This window comes from Triplophysa rosa, linkage group LG10 (assembly GCF_024868665.1).
Source record: "Triplophysa rosa linkage group LG10, Trosa_1v2, whole genome shotgun sequence".
Taxonomy (NCBI): Eukaryota; Metazoa; Chordata; class Actinopteri; order Cypriniformes; family Nemacheilidae; genus Triplophysa; species Triplophysa rosa.
The window spans coordinates 867,891-891,770 of record NC_079899.1 but is presented as its reverse complement, the minus strand read 5'-3'; the positions used below and the strand labels follow the sequence as shown (position 1 = coordinate 891,770).

Here is a 23,880-nt window from a genome sequence, read left to right as displayed (position 1 = left end):
GTGCGTGCTGATGATGGAATTCGTGTTGTGTGTGCTGCAGTGCATGATGGGAATGTGTGCGCGCGCTGCAGTGCATGGTGTGTGTGTGTGTGCGTGTATGTGCGTGTATGTGCATGTGCTGCAGTGCATGATGGGAATGTGTGCGCGCGCTGCAGTGCATGATGTGTGTGTGTGTGTGCGCTGCAGTGCATGATGGGAATGTGTGCACGCGCTGCAGTGCATGATGTGTGTGTGTGTGTGTGTGTGCGTGCGCTGCAGTGCATGATGGGAATGTGTGCGCGCGCTGCAGTGCATGATGTGTGTGTGTATGCGTGCGTGTGTTGGCCAGGTGTTTGACATTGAGCGTCGTGTGAGATGAATGTAGCTTATGGCGATCCGTGGACCAGCCCGTGGGACCTTCAGCTTCCTGTCATGAAAGTTTTCCTTTTGAAAGGCCAAAGCTGCAGTGGGAATGTTTCTGAAAATCCCACATGCCGGAGCGGACCGTCTGCCCCCCCGGTACTGCCCATCAACCCCCCGCCCAACACTCTCACACTGAGCTCCATCATAACAGCAGCTGCTCACCATCCATCATCCTTCTGCTGTCTGCTGTCAATACACTCCAATCATTAATAGTCACTCAGACCATGACCTCAGCAACGTGTCTGCATATCTTACTTTGTTTTCTTGTCTACAGTGAAACGCTCTTTCATTCGAAACATACTTCAGATAAAAGTGTCTGCTAAATGAATCAATGTTAGCACAGGTTGATACTGAGAAGGTGCTTCTATTCTGCTGTAAAACACTTTTATAGTTACAAATGATTTTATCATCATAGTTATTATTTGACTGAGAAATAATGTAAATGAATCCAAGAATGAATGATCACAGCGGTCGTAAAAGGTTTTTATATTTTCATTTTTTTAACTGCATGCACGTTTATAACACTATACTTTGTATTAAAGAACCTTTGCATCAAATTACAAAATAATATTTAACGCTAATGTGAGGGTGTTCCTTATACAGCATCTTTAAGAACCGTCTGAAAACTCATCTTCCGTCGACACCTGACCGATGAGTTCTGACTTCTAGCTCTTTTCTGCTCTTTCAACAACAATAAAAGAAACCTTCGCTCTGTGTACTGTGGTGGGCTATATGAGACCAGTTTTTATTGCACTTATGCTTTTTGTTGTTCCAATTGCTTCCATCATTTCCCTCATCTGTAAGTCACTTTGGATAAAAGCGTCTGCTGAATGTAATGTAAATGTAATCTTTGGGAGTCACGGTAAATTTGACATCATTCTCTCTGTATATTTTTATTTTGTTGAAAGTAGTGAAAACGCTATCGTTGAGTTTTTCTTTTGCTAATTGAGCAAATGAGAACGCAAAAATATATACATGTGCTAGTCTCCCATTCACGGCTGTTGAAGTTTAACCAGCTGTGATGACTTCTGCTGTGAGAACGTGAAAAAGCTTCATTTGATTAGATTTGATTATTCACGCTTACGCTGCTGTATATAATCATATCACAATTCTAAGTGAAAGCACGATGTTAAAGAGTGAAAGTGTTCACAACAGCCCATCATGTGAGTGCTCTGTAACCGTCTCGTCTCTCAGGAATCATTTGTCCGTGGTGTTCGTCTGGAACAACTTTGCCACACTTGTTTTCATGTTCCTGTAGATTACAGGGCGGCTTCTCTCTCTCTCTCTCTCTCTCTCTCGCTCTCTCTCTCGCTCTCTCTCTCTCTTTGTGTGCGTGAGGCGCTCTCTGGTAATTAACTTTGTCCTTTTTTTTATTTGTTCCAGTCTTTCTCCGTCCACTCTTCTGAGCATCTTCTCCCAGGAGTACCAGGTTAGAAGTTTTCTTCCTTTGTGAGGCCTGACAGCTGCCTAATTGAATGATGAATGTCCCCTTATTTCTGTGTAATTGAACTGCCAAGTCGGCGATTGGCTGGCAGGATTCCCCCCGACGCACACGCATGCGCCCCGGCGGAGGGCTGAGCCCGGCTCCCGGCGGACCGCTGCCAAGCCTGCCCCTCCATCTGCCTAATAACATCTAGCCGCTGCTTATTCGCCGGACCTGTAATAAATTATGCTAAAGCATTATTATTCTGACAATAATAATTTCCCTGTGCAGCGCGGCTCCGCGCGCTAAATGTTTGCTGACTCGCGCTGTCACGGCCGCTTTCCGCGGCTGACAGCCGACGATGATGGATGACCGCTGCTGCAGTGGCAGACGCAGAAAATAGAGTCATTCATCATCCGGCTGACGGCTGTCACTCACTCGGCCCGTCTCTGCAGAATTACTTTAGTAGTTTTTAAATAAGTTGTTTTTAAGTGCTTCTCCGGGTTAAGACGCCAGCTGAACGGCATTAAAGCAGCCTGTAGTTCTCTGGCGAAACGGGAAATGAAAGGACGGCGACCCATCCGAAGCACAAATCAAGTGTTTTGAAATGATCTCCTTCCGATTATTATCTCTCTTAATACGAGTTCAGATTATTATTGATAAGAAGCGAGTGCTGATGAAAAGATTGATAAATGAATGATGTTTTCGTGTGTGTTGTTTCAGAAGAGAACGAAGCGCAGCATGGCGAGGCATCACGCGCCTGACGTCGTGAAGTCCTACTATCAGTGGTATGAGAGTCCTGTCGTGGCAGTGTTTGTAACATGCCTTCTGTCGCCGAGCAGCCCATTATTTTTCCCTACAGAAGTCAGAACATGCACGTAACCGCAGTCCTCAGAGCGCTGGTCTGGGAGGGGTTGGTGGTTAATGACGAATCCATCAGGGACCGAGCTGGCATGTTCTGGCTGGTCTCTTCTCGTTTGTTGACTTTCTCTTTCATTGTTGTTGTTTTTTTTGTGGTATAAAGGTACCGCAGCGAAGCCAAGACACGTCCCGCCGATCCGCTTCTGCTGGAGCTGGCCAATGAGGTAATGAGTCCACCGCATCATATCACACCGTTCAAACATAACATCATTAAAGCAGACGAGTGGGGTTCCAGTCTGTTAGCACTTATAAAGATTGGACTAATAGTTCGGCCTATTAAGCAATGATTTCATGCAATTATCCCTCACAGAAAAGTACTCGAGTCCTTTTGAGAAGTGATGTTCATAAATGCACAGAGGTCAGTGGATAATATCTGTGATGTTAGGATGTGTCAGAGGTCATACAGGTTCGCATGAATCGAGCTTACAGTGACACGTTTCTCAGTTTGGTCAGCTTACAGTTTCAAAACAAAGATGATGTTACTGTCATTGTTTGAAGGGAAGGGAAGAGAAGAGTCTGGTTCCAAAACGAGATCACTCAAAAATCATGTTTTTCTTGTGTTAGTTAGCTGTATGTTTTGAGTTATTATGGCTTAAATCAAAACAAACCAACTGCAGTTCAATTGTTACTCATTGGAATGCACAAAAAAACATGATTTTTGAACATCTCATTTTGGAACAAAACTCTGGAGCGATTCTGAATCGCATGCACTTTGTTTTTAGTATGGCTTTCATTAGGGGTGTAATGATTTATCCTGTCATGATACCAAAAATGATGATATGTATTGTAAAGCTACAACGTGATGTCTGTTTAATGCTGCCACCAATGTCAACATATTATGCTCGATTTTGTTAGGATTTTGAATTTTTTGAATTGCTTTAAAAAAGATTTCGGTCACACTTTAGAACAGGGACCAATTCTCACTATTAACTACGACTTTTGCCTCAATAAACTCCTAATTACTGCTTTTAAGGTAGCTTTTAGGTGTAGGTATTGGGTAGGATTAAGAAAAAGGCTTACACATACTAATATACAACCAATATGCATGTTAATAAGCAAGTAGTTCATGAATTTGTGTACCTTAATATAAAGTGTAACCAAGATTTCTCTTAGATTTAAGTCTTCATTTATTCACCTTCGTGTTAGTATAAGTCTGTATGACTTTCTTCTTCAGAACACAAAAGAAGATATTTTGAAGAATGTTGATAGTTAGACAACACTAAACCCCATTGATTTCCATTGTATGAACACAAAACCACTGAGACATTTCTCAAAATATCTTTTGTCTTCCACTGAAGAAAGCGAGGGGGAATAATTTCTGACAGAATTGAGATTTGTTTTGGCTGAACTAGCTCTTTAATTCCTTTCTCCAAGCTTGACTGTTGTGGTATGTTGTGTTGTTTTAGAAATACGCTGTAATTTCAGCACATTTTTTATACATTTTGTTGGATGTTATTATATCCTGAAGCCAGTGTTTTGAATGGTGAGATGAGAGTATCTTTACATTCGTCTTTCAGGAGGACTTCACACACAGATCTAATTGAGACAGTCCTAGTGTTTTATGAGGCGATAGATGGCCAACTGAGCTGAACTATAAAAACTGAAGGGAATTATGACAGTGCATATGTGTGGACATGAGTGTAGTGCTTGAGTTTGGTGTTGGAGCGAGCTGAAATGCACTTCAAGCGTTATTGAACATGATTACAGAATGATGAATGGGAATGAAGCGTCAGGCCTCTGTAAATGTTACTGGGGTTGGTGATTAATTTGAGATTCTCATGGTGAAACGCGCGCACCTCAGCTAATGTCGCCATCTTTCAGTGTCATCTCTGATGTCGCCGTGCTCTCCTTATTAAACGATCACACATATGGTTATTTGAGAGAGATAATAGGCCGATAGATTCAGAGAGCGACACCTCCAGGCTAACACAGGCCAGAGTTTTGTGTAAGAAAGCAAATTCTGTCTGTGTAATGATGATGAATACTGTCTCCTCCTGTCCTCATGATTAGAGACTGGAGAGTTTTTTGTGTGTGTGTGTCTGCGTGTGGGTGTGTGTGTGTGTGTCTGCGTGCGTGTGTGTGTCTGCGTGTGGGTGTGTGTGTGTGTCTGCGTGCGTGTGTGTGTCTGCGTGTGTGTGTGTCTGTCTGCGTGCGTGTGTGTGTCTGCGTGTGTCTGCGTGTGTGTGTGTGTGAGTGTGTGCGTGTGTGTGTGTGTCGGTTGTTGTTGAGCGTGCGTGTGTGTTGTTGTGTGTGTCTTGCGTGTGTGTGTGTCTGCTGTGTGTGTGTGTCTGCGTGTGTGTGTGTGTGTGTGTGAGCGTAGTGGTTTGTGTGTGGTGTGGTTGTGTGTGGTGCGTGCGTGTGTGTTGTCTTGCGGTGTATGTGTGTGTGTGTCCTGCGTGTGTGTCGTGTGTGTCGTGTCGGTGTGTGTTTGGTGGTGGTGTGTGTGGTGTGTCTGTGTGTGTGCTGTGTCTGCGTCTGTGTGTCTGCTGTGCGTGCGTGTGTGTGTCTGCGTGTGTGTGTGTCGTGTGGTCGTGTGTGTGTCTGGTCTGTGTGTGTGTCTGCGTCTGCGTGTGTGTGTGTCTGCGTGTGTCTATGTCTGCGTGTGTGTGTCTGCGTCTGCGTGTGTGTGTGTCTGCGTGTGTCTATGTCTGTGTGTGTGTGTGTGTGTGTGTGTCTGCGTGTGTGTGTGTGAAGGGTAAACCCTACGGTATGGGGACAAAATGTCCCCACAAAGTTGGCAATATCCAAAACCCTTGTCCTTGTGGGGACATTTTTGGTCCCCATGAGGAAACAAGCTTATAAATCATACAGAATGAACTTTTGTGAAAATGTAAAAGAGCAGACAGTTGTGTGTGATTGTTAGGGTTAGGGGGAGGGAATATGAGATACAGTTTGTACAGTATAAAAACCATTGTGTCTATGGAATGTCCCCATAAAACATGGAAACCCAACATGTGTGTGTGCGCGTGCGTTTGTGTTTGCATGTGTGTGTGAGTGTGTGTGTGTGTGTGTGCACGCGTGTGTGTGTGTGCGTGTGTGTGTGTGTGTCCAGACTCCTACACTGGATGTTATTTGAGGACAGTAGCATCAAGTGAATTTGGATTGAAGTGTCTGACATAAGCTGGTGTATTAAGTTGGAGTAATAGTCATCACTTAAATGTTTTACAATTCAATTCAGTTTTTACTAATATAGCTCATTTCACAGTTTTCATTGTTGCAAAGCATAAATAAAATAATCTGAATAAATAAAATAAAGACAGTTTATGGTATTAGAATGCATGTAATTATTGCCTGTGTTTCTCTATGCACTGTACATTGATGAAACTTATTACACGGCTCGTTGAAATGGGTGATTCTGATTGGCCAGTCGCGACATTTGCAGGTTCGTTATTCCCAGATAACAACCTCTCAAAACTGATAACACACGGTAACCCGGATGCAGCAAATAATTTTTTTGACAGACTTTTTTGACAAATTAAATACAAATATGTCTTGGAATAACATATACGACAGTATATTCGTGACATTTGAATGTCGTTTCTTACCTTAAAACCGAAAGTAAACGTCTTTTCCTCGCGGAAGGTAAAAATGAGCTAATCTAATATTTCAAAATCACACTTCATGTCCAGTTATGTGGCAACTCCAGTAGCTGTGTAATAAGCGGGATAATGTACAAGCAGCCTGCTGTTATTGTGAAATAAGCCCCTTCAGTGAGTCACAAGACCCTCCGCTTCGGGGCTTATTTCTGCCATAACAATCGGCTGCTTGTACATGATCCCTTACATAATAAACACTGTGTTGGATTCAGAAACTGATGTAAATTGATGTTTATTATTTACAAGATTTACATTAGTAATCACATTTAATATCACAGTTAGTGCTTTTATATGCATAAACCAGCCACAGAATTGTTACAATTTCAGAGCAATTTTCAAGATTTCAGGAACGTTTAAACGGATAAATACTTGATAGAAATCCAGAAGAGTTTAGAGAACACGAGAGAGGTTTGGTAAAAGACTAACATTATTATTGCAGGTAATGTTTCTCTGTAATGCCGTTGAGGTTGTTTCTTCAGTAGTTTTTACATTGAGATTGTGATCAGTATTAGCTAAACTACTGACCGCACAGATACTGTTCTGGAAACCCATTCATCATCATTACATGGGTAAGGTTATCCAGATCATTTACATGTTTATATATCAGCAGTTCTTCAAAATGAGGTGTAGCGTATGATTTAAAAAAATTCTGCATGAAAGAGGCCGATATAAGAAACTGATCCCATTTACACTTGCACTTCTGCTTCATAGCCATGCTTTGACATAAAGACACACAAAGTTTGAATTTAAAAAGAGGAAAACAAAGCCAGTTCTTCTTAAAGAGTAAATATTACAATGTCCTTAAAATGACATTTCATGCTTGCAGTGTGAATGTCAGCAGCCTGCCGAGTTGTAAAGCCGAAAGTGAACGAATAACATAGTTATTGGCTTAGGAAAAAAGGAGTCGACGCTGAATCACGCGTTCTAAATTCAGTTCCGTAGTGGCTCATATCCATCACTGAATTTGATGATCATGTCGAGATCAATGCTGAAAACGAATATTCGTTAAGGTGTCTTGATACAGACACAAAGCATTAGTGTGTCATTCTCAAAAGCATCAATGGATGCTGGGTAGTTGTGATGTTTGTGTGTGTGTGTTGTCAGGTGGATGTGTCTCCGGCTCTTCTGGCTCGTGTGATGGTGGAGTGTTTTATGGAGGAGCGTGACACTTCAGTCCGTGAGTACACCCTTCTTCCTGACAATTAAACCTTCAGCACACCTCCCCCTGCCCGTTTAATCTGGCCCTCTTCCTCCATTTCACAGGAAATAGATTTATTACAGATTATTATTCCTCATGATTAATCAGTGCTGTTGACGGGTGTGCTTGTTTTTATTTTCACTTGATTGAGCAGACTGACTGTCAGTGTCTCACACGCAGCATCACTGAAATATCCAGTAGTAGCACCTGGATGTCAGTAGAAGTTGACAAGGCTTTCATTTGAGCATTCATGCAGTGCACACACACTATACACACCCTCCGCCATCTTCTCCTCGCACACACCAGCACAGACTCACGTGACCACGCCTCCGTCCATCAACAGAGACGTGACGTTCAGTGCAGCGGCGTGTAGAGAATAAATCATCATCATCGAGACGCTCGAGATAACCACAGCTAGAGTCATGAATACACTATTGTAATAATCACCGTTATAAACTTTAAGAAGCTTTTTCAACCAGCCGTGATGAAGAAATACTCCACTGAATGGTTAACATGCGAGTTATTTAGAAAATACAAAATAAAAAGGTGAAACACGAGGCTCCAGAATGTGTGGGAATTAAAGGCCAATGTGTTTTTGATTGAGTTCTCTTGGTTTGCCGGTTGTGTTGACGATCTTACATCATCTTCATACGGTCTCCCAGCAGTTTCTCCGTCTTTCTTTGCCGTTCGCGGCACGCTTCACGTGATGGCGTGATGGGAATCTAATGAAAGCGAGGTGTATTTCAGCAGGAACGACCCGCCTCGCTCGGCGGTCGAATCACTGAATCTCCCCGTGTGGATATTAGACTTTTGTAATGTGTTGCTCTTGTGAAACAATGCCGGGATAATTGTCTTCGCTGGCAATTAGCTAACAGGTTTGTCCAGCGCTATCGGCAAGCACATCCATCATCCCCGCTCGCTCTTTCAGAGACGTGAGCGTCCGCGAGCTTCCAGAGGAGTGCACGGATCAATAGCCTCATATACACGGCCCTGCCGTTCACACTTCTCCATCTTTTATTTGTCTTTCATTCCCCGTTTGCATTTAAGAGACACAGAAATCGTGCCGTTGGGATGCTCGAATATATCTCCACTCGCTTCAGCGGAATCAATAGCGACTTGGAGATTGTTTGTGAAGTCTTTTCTCTGCTGTTTCTCGCGCACGCCGTTTTCCCCAGACCCAACGGATGCGCGTGTAAATAAATCAATAGGTTTAGGGCATTTTCAGCACGTATCGAATATGATATCAACATCTATAATCCTTCCTCCGCTCAGGACAGCGGCGGTCACTGGGGGAAGATTGGAAGAAAGCAGCCAGTCAAACGCTGGATCACTGCTGCAACGTGGCCGTTTTACTCTAATCTCGGTGACATTTTCTGAACGCGGCGCTTCATTAAAAACATCTGGCCTCTGCTATCTTCTGTGCGTTTTATCTGCCGTTTCATTACAGCCATTTGTGCCTGAAAACATGGTGAATACTGCTGATAACAAGCCATATCTGCATCCCTGAAAAAACATCCCGCACCGCTTTCACGTTTGGGTTTGTACACTTCCCCACGGCCTGAAGAAGAGCGGGGGCATACAACTGTAAGGTAAGCGTGTGGGGCGGATGATTCAGGGTTTGAATAATGAGACTGTTCTCTTCATTAGCAGCTGGAGGAGGCGGGCGAGGTAAGCAGTCGTCTTGACAAGTATCCTGATTACTAGCGTGGAGCGAGGTAGAGTCGACCTCACTGCGGCTCCGAGCCTCGCCACAGCCCCGCTATCACACACAATCAGGTGCAGGCGGATCAGTTCTGCCCCACTAACCCTGCCGGCCCCCCGGCCCCCCTCCATTATTCTCAGTGTGCGCTGAGGAACGAGGATGAGTTGAAAGAAGTAAATATGAAAATCAAAGGGGGGCTTTAGGCAGCCGCAGAGATTTGCCGAGCCGTCCTCTGGCGTGTAAGAGCCTCATCCATCACGGCCCGCAAGTAGTCAATTCCTCTAGTATCTGTAAATGTTTTTAGATATTAGCCAATTTATATGCTCCCAGATTCATCACGGAAAATCAGCTTTAGCAGGGGCGCATTATCGGCGAGCGTCTCTGGCGCGCATCATGAAGTTTGATGTACGACGGCTTTTGCGAGTCGACGGGTTGCGCTCTGGAAGCTGTGGAGGAGGGGAGGAGCGTCTCTCCATTATAACCACAAGAAGGAGAAGAGGAAGGGTTTTTAATTAATAAACAAACTCCGGAGCTCATCGGCGTCACACGCCATAACGATTGTCATCCGTTATTTTTTTACGACTCTCGACCCTCAACGCGCTCTGCCTTCTAATGAGCTTTCCGTCCAGTTTTTTCCCTCCCTCTGATAATGGCTTTCCCATCGTAGCGGAGAGATGAACCTCCCCATTCATCACCGCATCAGAGGTTGTTAAAGGTGCCTGTGTTTTTAGCGAACAGCGCCTCTCCCTTCCCGAACAACTCCCGACGGAGGGGCGTCTTTCCTCTTCCCTCCTCCGATAAGGACGACGCGCTATGTTGGAATTTATGTCGACACGGCACAATTACATTAAATTCGTCGTGTGTTTACAGTGTCGCGCGCGTGCGGAGGCGTCTTTAATAAATGCGCGCCGACAGCAGAGGCTGCGGCCGTCTCGCCTCTGTTGTTATTTACTGCGCCGTGGATCCTCGCCCGCAAATGGCATTACGGGCGGTGATGAATGAGCGTTAGAGTTAACTCATTTTAAAAGCCGCCTGATTTATTAGCGCTCGGGCCTCCATTTTCATCAGGTCAATGCTCGGCCGAAAGCTTGAAGGTCACCCTGTTTATGGTGGTTTTTAACCCCGTCCCTCAGAAAATGGTCATCTCTCCCGGAGACGGCGAGCGGGTTTGAAGCAGGTGCTGTTGCCTGATGTGTGAAATGCGTCCACCTCCAATTACGAGTCCTGGTAAGACAAGGCCTTTAACGGCCGGCGCTCGCCTTCGGGGAGGTCTGTTACACACTACTGTTTTGCAGGACCAGCATCAAATCTATAAAAGTACCATTAAGGAGGAAAAATCAATGGAAATGCCATTAAAGTGGAATAAGTTGCCAATATTGCTGATGTGGTTGCGGCTTCTTTGATTTTCTCTGGGATTATTAGGCGCAGCGGCGTAGTGACTTTGTTAAGAGAAACGAGTGTTGTTGGGGAGTAATATGTCTCCCGGCTTCATAAAGTTTGCGGCCTCATATTTCCCGCTTTATTGATTATCCATTATCATTTGTCACGAGGTGTCCTAACTCAAGAGGAAATATAGCTCTCTTCATCGGCGAGCGCGGGCACGCTGTATGGATCTGCGTGTGAAGGTAGCAATCTGAGAGAAAAATGAGCTGGAAAACGCCGGCTGCCGCTGGAGAGGACTGCTGAGTTGGCTTTGTTCTCTCTGAGCGGGAGGATGAAGAAGATAACGGCCGCCCATTCGTTTCTTCTGCGGCGGCGGGTCGAGAGAAATGCGACGAGCCGTGTGTTTGAATGCGTCTGTGCACGCGCGTGTGTGTGGGGGGGTTTAAATACCACTGCACTCTGCAGACACGAGGGGTCTTTCGCTTTAGGACTTTGATTCTCAAAGGGTCTCGCTGCAGTCTGCAGGTTTTGTTGTGGTTTTTGGAGGGTAATGACGACGCACATCACCTGTCCGTCTCGGCATGTTCTCAACTAACTTCTTTCAAATGACAAATACCTTTGTGTCATATCCGTGTAGGGTTTAGGGCTGTCACAATATCGGTTTCCATGGCCAGTTCACGGTGACGGTATCATGACGGTATCTATTGCAATTAAAGCTGCGATATCACATTTATCTTTAAAATTCGGTGTTTTCCGGGGGGTTTTGGTCAATGAATCCCTCTCTTACTTTGAGTGTGTCAGAGAGCCTTTCTAACCACTGTGACTCTAAAGACAAAATGTACAAAAATCACCAGCTACTATCAGATACAGCAAAGTCCGTTTATGGAAGTCGTGCCACTTGGCGGCCATGTTTGCAAGGCGTCTCCGGGCAGTTCGAGCAGTTATTTCATCATTCAAACAAGACGTGAATGGGGAATACTGATATTTCTGCAATCGCCGGCTAAAATCCCATTTAAACGACATATTTAAAAATAACATGTTAAAATGATGTAAACCGTACCGTAAGGTTTGTTTCCTATGATCAAATTGCGCTTAAAAACATTATTTTTCATGTTGCTGTAGATACTACGCATGCGCTAAGCTACGCTAGGGCGGCCATGTTGAGCGCTGCGTTCCTCTCCGTTCATTTCAGTGGCAGTGACGCATCTTGTTCATATGAATATCTTTGGATACTGAGAGTGAATTATTGTTTATATTAGCACATGTGTAGCATGAACACAACATCACTAATCACAGTAACGAGTGAAGAGCGGATGCTTGGATTATTTTGTGTTGGTGTGTTTTGACCTGCTGATATTGAAGTCTTGCTCTGGGTCTTGATGGATCTTTTATTAAACGTTCTCTTCATGTTTGCAGTTCAGTCATGGTTTCTTTATTCAAATCAAATGTCATGTACGCATGCTTCTAACTTAGCAGTTGACCCGTCGTGATGATACAGTACTTATGGATGTACAAAATAGACATTTTCCCCATACAGTATTATTAAAATGACACGGAGCGATTCAATCCATTAAATGTGAAGATGTTTGAAGAACGATGTGTTTTGTGTGAAGGAATCCAGTGATTTATAATGTCACATCTGCAGAGAAATATATATAAGGTCTTTCTCTCTGTTTGTGCGTCTGCAGCCTCCAGACACGCCATCAACAACACGCTGCGCGAGCCGGCTTTAATTCCAGACCCGCTGCTAGCAAAACATGTGGAACAGGTCAAAAGCAAACACACAACAGCAGCACTGTTACTGTCCTCTTAAATCTACACTAGTGACCAAGAGGCTAGATTTGAATTGAACCATCAAAATATGAGCTTTACATGGAGATAATACAACACGATCACAGACATATAGGCATCATTTTATCTCAGATGTTGATAGAACAGCTCATGTGAATCTGTTAATGACCTGCAGTGCATGATGGGTATGTGTGTGTGTGTGTGTTCTGCAGTGCATGATGGGTATGTGTGTGTGTGTGTGTGTGTGTTCTGCAGTGCATGATGGGTATGTGTGTGTGTGTGTGTGTGTTCTGCAGTGCATGATGGGTATGTGTGTGTGTGTGTGTGTGTGTGTTCTGCAGTGCATGATGGGTATGTGTGTGTGTGTGTGTGTGTTCTGCAGTGCATGATTAGATTAGATTCAACTTTATTGTCATTACACATGTACAAGTACAAGGCAACGAAATGTAGTTTAGGTCTAACCAGAAGTGCAATAAGCAAGTGCAGGATATACAGTTGTGCATAAATACATAAATACAGGATAAATCAAAATTATGAAGAATTTACAAGTGGCAATGTACTATGACCATTATATACAGATGGCTATTTACTGAAAACAGAAATTTACTGATGGATATGTACAATATAAATTAGACTATGCAGAACAGTAGTGCAATGAATATAAAGTGCATAAATTATGGACAGCAGTTATTAAGTTAAAGTAAACAGTGCAGTAGATGAGTTATTGCAGTATTCAGTACATAGTAATGGAGTGCAGATGATGCGGTATATGTGTAATAATCCAGTAGTGCAAATAACTTTAGTACATAGTACTGGAGTGCAAATGATGCAGTATATGTATAAATAGTCCGGTAGAGCAAGTAAACATGTAGTACATGTGTAGACAGTCCAGTCGTGCACTTGACAGGCCTGTAGTGCAATAAACAAAACAATGGGTGTGTGTGAGTGTAATATTTCTTTACTCTTTTTTCAGTGCATAGTAAATGACTGCTGTTACGGGCCGCTGGTGGACTGCATCAAACAGTATCCTCTCATAAAACTTGAAACCTAACATTGACCAGGAGGCGTTGACTGGATGAGCTCTACCTCACATAAGACCTCTGCTTGAGCGTGAGCGTGTCAGCTGATGTGTCTCATTTATGCTCAGGTGTTGTTAAACACGCAGTCTAACCACATCCTGAGAGGAGTCCACCGCTTCTCGGGTTCTCTATCTTTTTTATTTATGAACTTTTTCTCGACACGGTGGCTCTTCTGCACCCGTGGCCTCATGGGATAGAAAATTGATTATGAAGCGAATGAGAGCGATCTGCTCTTAAGTAAACTTCTGTAAACTTTGATATCATGCACATAAGGCGTGTTGATCAGAGTTCACATAACGTCGATGCTTCTGATATTAAAATAAACACAGTCTTCTGCTGTTGCCACAGCAACCCTGCTTACCCGTCTGTGTGTTTCCAGGGCAACAAGCACAGGTAACAAGATGGAGATTTAGAAATCTACTTGTAAAACTTCAGCACGTGGCTTCTTTCCTTTGACATTCTCATGAAAATGAAGAGCAGACATTGAATGCGAAACTGTTCTTAACCACACGTCAACAGCGCTATCGGCCTAGAGCACGAGGAGATTCTTCGGGACAAGCTCAGAGAGCGACACCTGTCGTTTTTAGGTAAGCTGAAAATGTCCCATGAACCCACACAGACCGCTGGCGTTTCACTGCACGGATGTGATGTTAAGTGACATCATCCGAGTGTTCAGACGCACCTGCGTTAGGATGACAGAAGAGGGCTGTGACCCGACAGAGGGTGTTGGGCCTGACGGGTCACAGCATCACACTTCACATTAATAGATTGGAAATGAGCGGTCCAGCAGATGTGACGGGTCGTTAATTCTAATCAAAGGTGATGTCAAAAGACAATCAGCACCGTGTGACCAATGTCAACGGACAAAGACGGACCCGTCGGGCGCACCGGCCCTCCACCCAACAGCCGCTCAGCATGACTGAACGTGAGATTTAATGGAGGAATCAGGTGTTTCGCTCGAACTCGAGGACAATGACTGAGGTCACGCGTCTACTCCCGACCTCACATTACAACAGCACTCTGCTCTGCTGTGGTATTATTCTGTCACATGTGCTTGTTTTACAGTCTTCTGATGGACAGGTATAGACGGAGTCGTCTTTGATTCCTCAGTGAAGAAACTAACTGTCTGAAGAGTCTGAGAAGTTCTAAAGCATCTCTCATTGTTTTCTCAGTCTTTATGAATAATGTGTAATGTGGTTTATACTGAGGCTGTTGTTGAAGAATTCAAACTAAAGAATATAAAGCTGTATAGACGCTTTCATCTGAACAACACAAACAAACGTTACTGCGCATGCGCTCTTTTGTGACCCCAGCTGAACTTCCGGTACACATTCACAAACAATAGAGAGCGCCTGGTGATCATTTCTGATGACAATCAAAAGACTAAACTTGAATTTCCAATATTCTGACTTTAGACTGCGATGCCAAGCTCAACCGCTAGATGTCAGTGTACCGTACGCTTCTTTAATGCCACCAAATTGTTTATTTAATACAATTATTCTACAATAAAATAATAATACAAATGAATATGAACATGAATTCAATCAAATACAGTATAAGAAACAGTTATATCATCAGACACTAGCCAAGCACAGACCGGAAGTTAACTGGGGGTCCGATGAAACGCTCTGTATGACGCATTTAAACTTGTACACACAGATGAGAATCAACTTCGTGCCAAAGGCTACGACAAGACCCCAGACATTATTCTGGAGGTGCCCATCGGTGAGTCTGTTTCAGATGAGCAGTTAGTTGTTTTTTAATGTGACCCTGGAGCACAAAACCAGTCATAGGTCGCACGGGAATATTTCTAGCAATAGCCAACACAACATTATATGGGTCAAAATGATGCCAAAGATCATTAGGATATTAAGTAAAGATTGAAGAATGAAGACATTTTGTCAATTTCCTGCCGTAAATATATCAAAACTGTATTTTTCTGATTGGATGCAGCAAAATTGCTAACAAAAATGTCCAGAAACACGCCTAGAAACATCGCTCGCTGCTGCCGCTCTTTGAAAACAAGCCTCTCAAGTTTGGTATCTATGTAAATCTTTCGTGTTCATCTCCTCTCCACAACGTGTTTACAGCGGTAAACCCATAGAGAGCGTTTAAACCATCTGTTTCTTCTGAACAACGGCCTGCCTCGGATGGCATTTCCTCAATGTTTAGATTTCTTTACACCCTCAGATTCCAGAGTTTTAAATAGTTGTATCTCGACCAAACATTGTCCTAACAAACCATACATCACTGGATAGCTTATTTATTCAGCTTTCAGATGATGTTTAAATGTCAATTTCGTCTTGTTTTCCAGGGTCACAAATGTTGCACTTCAAGGTGATTTTAGAATATCCGTTAACATGAACTGTACGTGTAACCCAACTGTACATCTCACATGTAAACACATTGTATTGTTGACTTTACAGCTGTTGAAGATCACATCGTTCACTGGATTGAAAGCAAAGCGTCATTTGGAGATGATCACAGTCATCAGACTTACCTGAACGAACAGTTCTGGAGTTACTGCAACAGGTCAGAACACAACAAACCCTGTCAGTATATGATGGGTCTAGAGATCAGTCCACTTCACTGACAACAGTACCATTCATCATCAACTCTTTCTCTGTCAGCATTTCTTCTCATGACAAGAGAATTGCTATAGGACCTCGGTCACGATATGCGGTGTTGTTACGGGACGGCATTACATTTGAGCTTTTTAGATGAAACCACAGAACATTGTCATTATAACAGTAACTGATGTTCAGAAGTGCATTATATTTATAACAGGGTGTCCGCGGGGTCTTAAAAGTATTCAGAGTTGATCGATCAATTTAGAGAAAATATGGCCCTCAAACGTATTAAAAAGTAAGTTAAGGCGGGGTGTCTGATTTCTGAATTACGCTTGTTTAGACAAAGTCAGGCCGAGTACCAAAACAACCTTGTAGCCAATCAGCAGTAAGTTGCACAGGACGGACATTAGCCGAGCGCTGACGAAAGCGACAGATGGGGGTAGGGGTGTGTCTGTTTTGGTGATTTGAACATCAACAACGGCTCAGAGAAATAAGACACCCCACCTTTAAATGCCATTTTTCAAGGTATGAAATATTGTGTATCATCTTTTCACATTTGTCCGGAGAGGTCATGTGCTAAAGTTTGCCTGAATGTAATCCTTGTGTAGGTGAATCGTGGGCGGTCCATATACAGCCGGTTGTTAAACAACATGGTAGATTAATGGGGAAATGCAAGTTTTCATGCAAATGGTTGGAGGCTAAAGAGTTGTAACCGTCGTCTCTGGGAATAAGCGTGAGGTTTTACTGCTCTGTGTGTCTGAAGGAGATTAGCGTAGCCTCGTTTCTCTTTCTAATAAACCTTGCATTGGGTTAGTCGCTCGATTCATTCTCTTGTGCTTCGTTCCCACCCTTCTGAATGATGTTAAATTAATAACAGGGTTCGTATGGCTGCTGGAAATCCTGAAAAATGATTTATTTGTAATGCGGTGTTTTCAAGGTTTTAAAAATGCATGGATTTGGGATAAAGGGCTTGAAACTGCTTGCAATTAGTATGTAACAATAGTTCACTTTTTAAATAAAATAACTGAAAAGTTCTTATTGCGTTTCTGCTCGAGCCTTGCTTGCCGTAATTTCGAGCACGTGCCGGGCGGGTACATATGAAGAGTTCAGATGCAAAACCCTCCAAAAGCAAAAACCCCCGGCAAAAATGAGTTGTTAAGTTGGGAATGTCATTTTAGGATCTTTTTTTAGCACAATATCATCACTTACTGTGATGAAGTTTTTATACTGGAAAAGCATGAAAACACACATTGAAAGGACTTGAAAAGTGCTGGAATTTGAGTTTGTGAAAGGTGTAGGAACCCTGTAATAAGGAGTTATCACAAACTAAGACTGTTACGATCAGTATATGGTAAATGTAAGTTAACGTGTCGCCAATGTAACCGGTTAAGTGGCCATGAGGTCTTAAAATGGATGGAACGAGTCTTAAAGAGTATGAAATGTAGCTCCATGATTCCTGTAGATACCCCGTATAAGATGGTCATGTGAAGGCCGGTGGGTGGGGTGGGGTCGTCTGAAGTGGTCACATGTGTTTGTGTGTTCAGATGTTGATGCGCTGCCTTGTCAGATCAACTTTGGCATGTCAAAAGAATGTCAGGCCCTTCAGAGTGCACCTTTCAGAGAGGACGCTTGTAATTTTTAATTGACATTTACATTTGACATTTGGAGCGTCTCTCTGTTGTCTCCTCTCATTCACTGGATCATCTGCTCTGGACGTCCAGCCCTTCTGTTTATACAAATCTGAGTAAAATGTTGAAAAGGTCAGCGAGTTTGCATTCTCTGCCACCGTAAGAATATTTCCCTCACATTTAATAATTAGTGCAGTGCGTCTGAATGACACCTGTGCTGATTCCATTGGCGTCTTGTGTTTCGTTTGGAACTACATGTATGCTTTCCTGTAGCTCAGCGCTTAGAGCGTGGCGCTAGCAACGCCAAGGTCGTGGGTTCCATCCCAGGGGATTGCACATACTCAGATACAATGTATAGTATCATGCAATGTCAGTCGCTCTGGATCAAATGCATAAATGTAAATGCATTCATTGAGAAGATCATGCAAAGACGTTACGTTATTGTGTCTGAATTAAAATCGCAAAACAAAATAAAAGAGAAAAAGAAATGATCCTGGCTCATATTCGGTTTATTGTTTGTAGTGCGATATATATTCTGTTGAGATTGATTTGCTCTGGTGGGATGGTTCCAGTCTACATCGAGGTCATGACTGTGTTCATTTTTTATGATGACGTTTAATTGTCGGTTCTAGTTAAATGTGAAAGAGAAGAGCAATGATCTCTGTATGTTTAGCAAAATGACAATGAAGTAATTTTCTGCCACCGGTAACATTAATCATCCAAACAATAGTGTGCACGCACGGCCAAAACACGGCGCTGATAATAAAGTCTGGTCTCTGGAGTTCTGGGTAATGACGCTTTGCCTATAAAGACGAGAAGCAGTGGAGGAGGAAGGAGTGTTCAGGCCCGCTGCCTGGATCTGATGCTAAAGACGCCGCTCACTTCACCTTCCCATCAATCTTCTCATTCTTGCGCACTCCGTGACGGATCTGCACATAATTGAGTTATCCATCTACTTGAATACAGCTTGCATTAAGAATTATTCACCTGATAGTGAATATTAAGCACATAATAAGCCTTGTGTGTGTTTTTCTTGAAGTGGGTGAGACAAAATGTGTCCGTCCCGTCCCGTCCCATCAATGGAAGAATGCGATTGTGTGAAAGAGTGCACGAGCACAAACAGAACTGACTTTGTATTGCGAGAAAACACTTTTACAGACCCGAAGGGTTTTCATACACAAAATGAGTTCATACAGTGAGCCAAAAGGCTGAACGGCTCTGATAAACTTCTCATCAATCACTTAAAGCCTTCCACTCTTCTGCAGCTCTTAAAGGGACAGTCACCTGAAAATGAAAATTCTGTCTTGATTTACTCATCCTCACGTTGTTTCAAATCTGTGTAGATTCTTTGTTTGATTGAACAGAATGAAAGATATTTGGAAGACATCATTGACTACCATAGTAGAACAACATTTAAATGGCATTCAAAGGTGTCACAGAACTGTTTGTTTTCCGACATTCTTCAAAATATCTCATTTTGTTTTCACCAAACCAATTTTTTCTACTTTGGCAGCTCTCTCGTTCAGTAGTCAGGGCACTGATCAGACTCTTTAAGCGCGGTCTCATTCTTGAAATCCTTCCAGTGATCCGATTACGTTCGTCCTCTAAAAATTCCCACAATGCAATGCAAAACTCCGGGAGCATCCCTATGAGAAATCACGTGACATTTTTAAACTCCGCTGAACTGAAATTGCACGAGCCAACTTTTGAACTTTTGAAAAGACAAGCGTTTCTTTATTTCATGTATAAACACTCATTGCTAGACAGGCAGGGAACACAAACTACTTTGCGGTTGAATTTAATATTACACCACATTTGTGCACGGATATGTAATAAAATAATGAAAGTGTTTCTCGTATGTATTTCAAGCATAAAGTCAGAGAGATGTGGGTTTTGCTGGTTGTTGAAGTATCACAACGCGCGTGCTCACACAGTCACGTCACAGGAAAATAAGCGAAGTGAGCCAGTGTCCTAACCCGTGTACACCATATACTGATTCACCACCTCGCGAGCGGCCCATGATGTCCCAGAAATGTCAGATGATAGCATTCTTCCAAATATCTTCTTTTGTGTTCGACCAAACAAAGACATTTATTCAGGTTTGAGCAAATGATGACGGGATTTTCATTTTTGCCTGAACTGTGCCTTTCAATCTCATTCTCCGTCATGTGTATTCCAACCGGCATTTTGTGATCTCTTGAGACACGCACAAACCAACAACAGTGTGATATGTGTGACAGCAATAATGTTGTGATGTGAATCTGAATGGAAACGTTCAAGAGGAGAGCACATTTGGCCGTATGAATGAATGAATATTTGCTTCCTGTGGCTCAGTGGTTAGAGGTCATGGGCTCCATCCCAGGCATTGCACATCCTTGGATACAAATGTGTCGTATAATGCAGTGTCAGTCGCTTTGGATAAACGTACATGTAACTGAAGACAGTCGAGATGGCAGCCGTCGCTGTTGAATTGATCCTTTAGAGATGCTCATCTTAGTCTGTTTTAACATGACGCTCGCAGAGGTTTCTCCACAAGCAAGTTGTGTGTTTGTGTGAGACGTGACGTGTTTGTGTGTGCTGCTGGTTTGTCAGAGCTTCTAATAGAGGCTTGTAAAGGTTAGCTCTGATCAAACGCTGTCAGGACTTGACAAAGATGATTTATGGCCAAATAATACAGCAGTATGGCTCATTTCCCCCGCGGTCACACAGGGTTAATACTCTCACTATTCTCGTGCTCTATATCTGTATTCTGTGGCCTGACCACTTGGAATTTTGTATCGTTTTGGTTGTTTATCGGTTTTGTTGGTCATGTTTTCATGTCGTGTATTTATAGTTTCTAGCTTATTGTCATATTTTACATTTTCGACTGGGTGTTATTTGTAAAGAGCACGCGAGCCATTAGTTATATGTTCATCACTGTTCATGTATTATTTCAAAAAGATTTGCTGAATTTTGAAGATGGAATAGATATCCATGTCAGCCATCATCATATATCCTGTAAAACTGCTTTAATGCAGAACATCATTCAGGAAAGAACTGGCGTCATTATTAATATCTGACTCAGGTAAACATAGATTTGTACTGCGCTCTTCAATCATAAATGTTGTTGACTAATAAACCGCACGCGTGTCCTGTGATATGAAATAGCAAAAGTGTAGAAAAAACTAAGAATGAAGATAAATCTCTCTATATAATATTAGTAATGCTTATAATTATATACGTGTTAGTAACAGTTTTTTTCTACGTTTTTGCTGTCACACCATTGGACACATTGTTTATTTGTCAACTACCCATATACAGCCGTGATTAAATAAAGAGGAAATAAGAGACCATTTTATAGTTCTTTTCTGAATTGACTATTTATAGGCATGTGTTTAGGTAAATGATCGTTTTTGTTATTATTCTGGGATCTACTAACAATCAACAACATATATTGTTTCTATTTGCATTTATTTTCAGAAAATGAAAACGGGAGAAATAGGTGAAAATAACAGAAAAGATTGTGTGTATTTTTGCAGACCTTCACATTCACTTTTAAGCAACACAACAGTCATATTTCTTCATGTATTTAGAAAATGATTGTTTAATGTGATAGCCTGGATTTTTGTCTCAGTTCTCATGTGTCTTGTCGTGCTGTCAGTCCTTCACGTTGCTGTTGGTTGACTTTATGTCACTCCTGGGCTTTGATTTTGTTGAAATTCAACAGACACTGGACTGGAATGACCACAATACATCTAGAAAAGATGATGAAAGGAACATTTGGAATGATTTCCACAGCTGTATCTTTATGAAGAATTTCAATGTGTGATGTTGAGAATATTTTGGGATGTTGCAGTCTTTCTTTTGTTGTTTGAGTTTGTAGAATTCCGTCTCTTATTGTCGCGTGGCACATCTGGGCTCATCGGTTTATTCGGGGGCTTGTCCGGAACGTGAACCTTGGACTCCTCACACCCACAACAAGAATCACCCTTTAGTCTTTCATGCTTTATAAACATTGGATTGTAATCATTTAGGAATCATGACTTGATCAAAAGCATCCTGGACTTGAATGATTTTAAGAGCCATTCTTTGTCATTTCACAGTTCTTGCGTATCTTTTTTTGGTACAGATGTGCTGAATCTCTCCTGTTTCTTTTTCATTGTCTGAGTCACAGCACTGCTCTACATCATCGGGGTGGTAATATTATCGGATGTTTGTCTAGTAAACGCACGCATGCGCACACACACACACACACACTTTTTTAGGGAGTTTTGAGACTTTGCTCTTAGTTCTTCCTCAGTTATAGGTTCAATATCAAGAACGCTTCTTTCAGAATCTGTAGTTGTGTCCGTTTAATCGTGAAGAGCTCTCTAGGAACAGGGTTGACATGAGATGACGTCAAAAATCTTTTGGGGATTTGTGGTCCTTGGCATCTGACATTTAACACCGTGACACACCCAAGTGCAACGACAGACGTCTGGCACGCGTCTCTGAACGCTAATACCACATGACAAGGTGCTTTCATGCTTTAAGGATTTCAATGCATATTTAGGGGCATTGTTTAATGTGTAATCCTCACACTTCAGGTCCCCGTCAGCTGCGGGATTTAACTGCCACTAAGCCTCCATTTCATCTATTTATTTTCAACGTTCGCTTCCGACGCGTAAAACAAATTTGTCATATTATGTTGAGGTTAAGGATGATTTTGACACCGAGACTTGCAGCTTGGAAGTTTTAAACGCAGGTTCTGTTTTTATTTTGAAAGTCAACGTGTGACACATGAAGGTTTCTGGAAGATCTAAGGTCAATTCTTCTTTTCGAAGCTTTCAGTTTGCGTGTATAGATTGTCGTCTGACAAACATTTTGAAATAGTAATGTTATTGTAATGAAAGCAGCTTCCCTGCTTCTTATTATTCTTGAGAAGTACTGATACACGCTCATAATCTTAAGAAAACAATGGTACATGTGTGTGATGAAGTCCAGACTCATGTTACAGTAATGTGATCGTGTGTTGTGACGTGACTGAATCTCATTCTAATTCAATCCTGATCTCTTCGCGTGTTCATTTGATGGTTTTGTGTTAAAGACTAGAGATGCTCTTCTCTATTGAAATCCATCACGTCAGAGTTTTGTATGTTAGATCCGATCTAAACGGTAACAAAATTCACTTTACACTCTTTTGCTTTCCTGCATGAGAACGTTACCAGTAGAAGTAATGAATCATACGCTGTAAAAAATCCTTTAAAAAGCTGTCGTTTTCTGTCAGCTGGAGCGACAAAATATACTGTAAAATAACAGCTTTTCCTGTAAAATTGCAGGATATAAGGATATATAATCCCCTTTTTTTATCTCATTCTATGGCTTTCCACCGTATTTCAAAAATGAAACTGTAAACCATCCTGTTAAAAAACCTGAACATTTACAGCTGCTGCGGCGCCAGAAATGCACTGTAAAAGAACATCGTTTCCATTTGGTTTTGTTTTCTTGTAAATGTACAGTATTTTTGACCATATTTCAATGTAAATGTAGTTTATTATATGTGGCAAATCTGTAAAAAATAACAGAAAAAATCTGTCCAATGAAGTCTTTTTAGTTCACGGCTGTGATTGAACTACAATCTACAAACTTACGAGGATTTCGATTAGAAGAATAAGGATGCGACCTTTGACCTCGGGCCGATGTGACCGCACGTGTGAAGACAAGAAGTGGTTGTGTGTGAAGCTCTTCTCTGATGAAAACACTGGTTTCTCTTTAATCTTCTGCATCAGACCATCACTTCCAGCTGCTCGTCTCTGTGTGTCTGATGTCAGCACATGTTCATGCCCGGGGAATCAAACTTCTTCAAGGGTCTGTGTGTTTTTGGTTTCATAGATCTGCCCAGGATGCGTTTATATTGACGTTAGCACAATTCTACTTTCCTATTAGTACTTTTGTGTCATGTCAGTACAGCCTTGACTAAATAGGGTCCTGTCTTCTCATGAATGTGAGATGGCCCGCGATCACGTGACCACATGATTAGGCACATGTGAGTGATGGTGGAGTAGTGCTAGTACTGTCTTGTTTGACTTCCTGACGAGTTTCAACACTGTTTCTCAACCGGTAATGTTGAGTTGAGGGCGGGGCTTGTTTGCTTGAGTCATAAATCAGCATCTTGCACTTTAGTTTCCTTTTGCTTGCTTACGTTCTTTCTTTTCTTTTTTTGTCCCGA

The 23,880-nt window shown here is 42.4% G+C and overlaps 1 protein-coding gene across 1 annotated transcript in view; it reads left to right on the top strand.

Annotated features, from left to right (window-relative positions):
• cdin1 (CDAN1 interacting nuclease 1) overlaps positions 1-23,880 on the top strand; it is a 53,297-nt gene that overhangs the window by 14,184 nt on the left and 15,233 nt on the right. Inside the window, exons 3-11 of the mRNA XM_057344180.1 lie at positions 1,786-1,831; positions 2,549-2,613; positions 2,850-2,910; positions 7,447-7,519; positions 12,314-12,393; positions 13,390-13,439; positions 14,015-14,082; positions 15,155-15,220; positions 15,922-16,027. Coding sequence (XP_057200163.1) covers positions 1,786-1,831; positions 2,549-2,613; positions 2,850-2,910; positions 7,447-7,519; positions 12,314-12,393; positions 13,390-13,439; positions 14,015-14,082; positions 15,155-15,220; positions 15,922-16,027 — 615 coding nt within the window. The remainder of the gene's footprint in view (positions 1-1,785; positions 1,832-2,548; positions 2,614-2,849; positions 2,911-7,446; positions 7,520-12,313; positions 12,394-13,389; positions 13,440-14,014; positions 14,083-15,154; positions 15,221-15,921; positions 16,028-23,880) is intronic.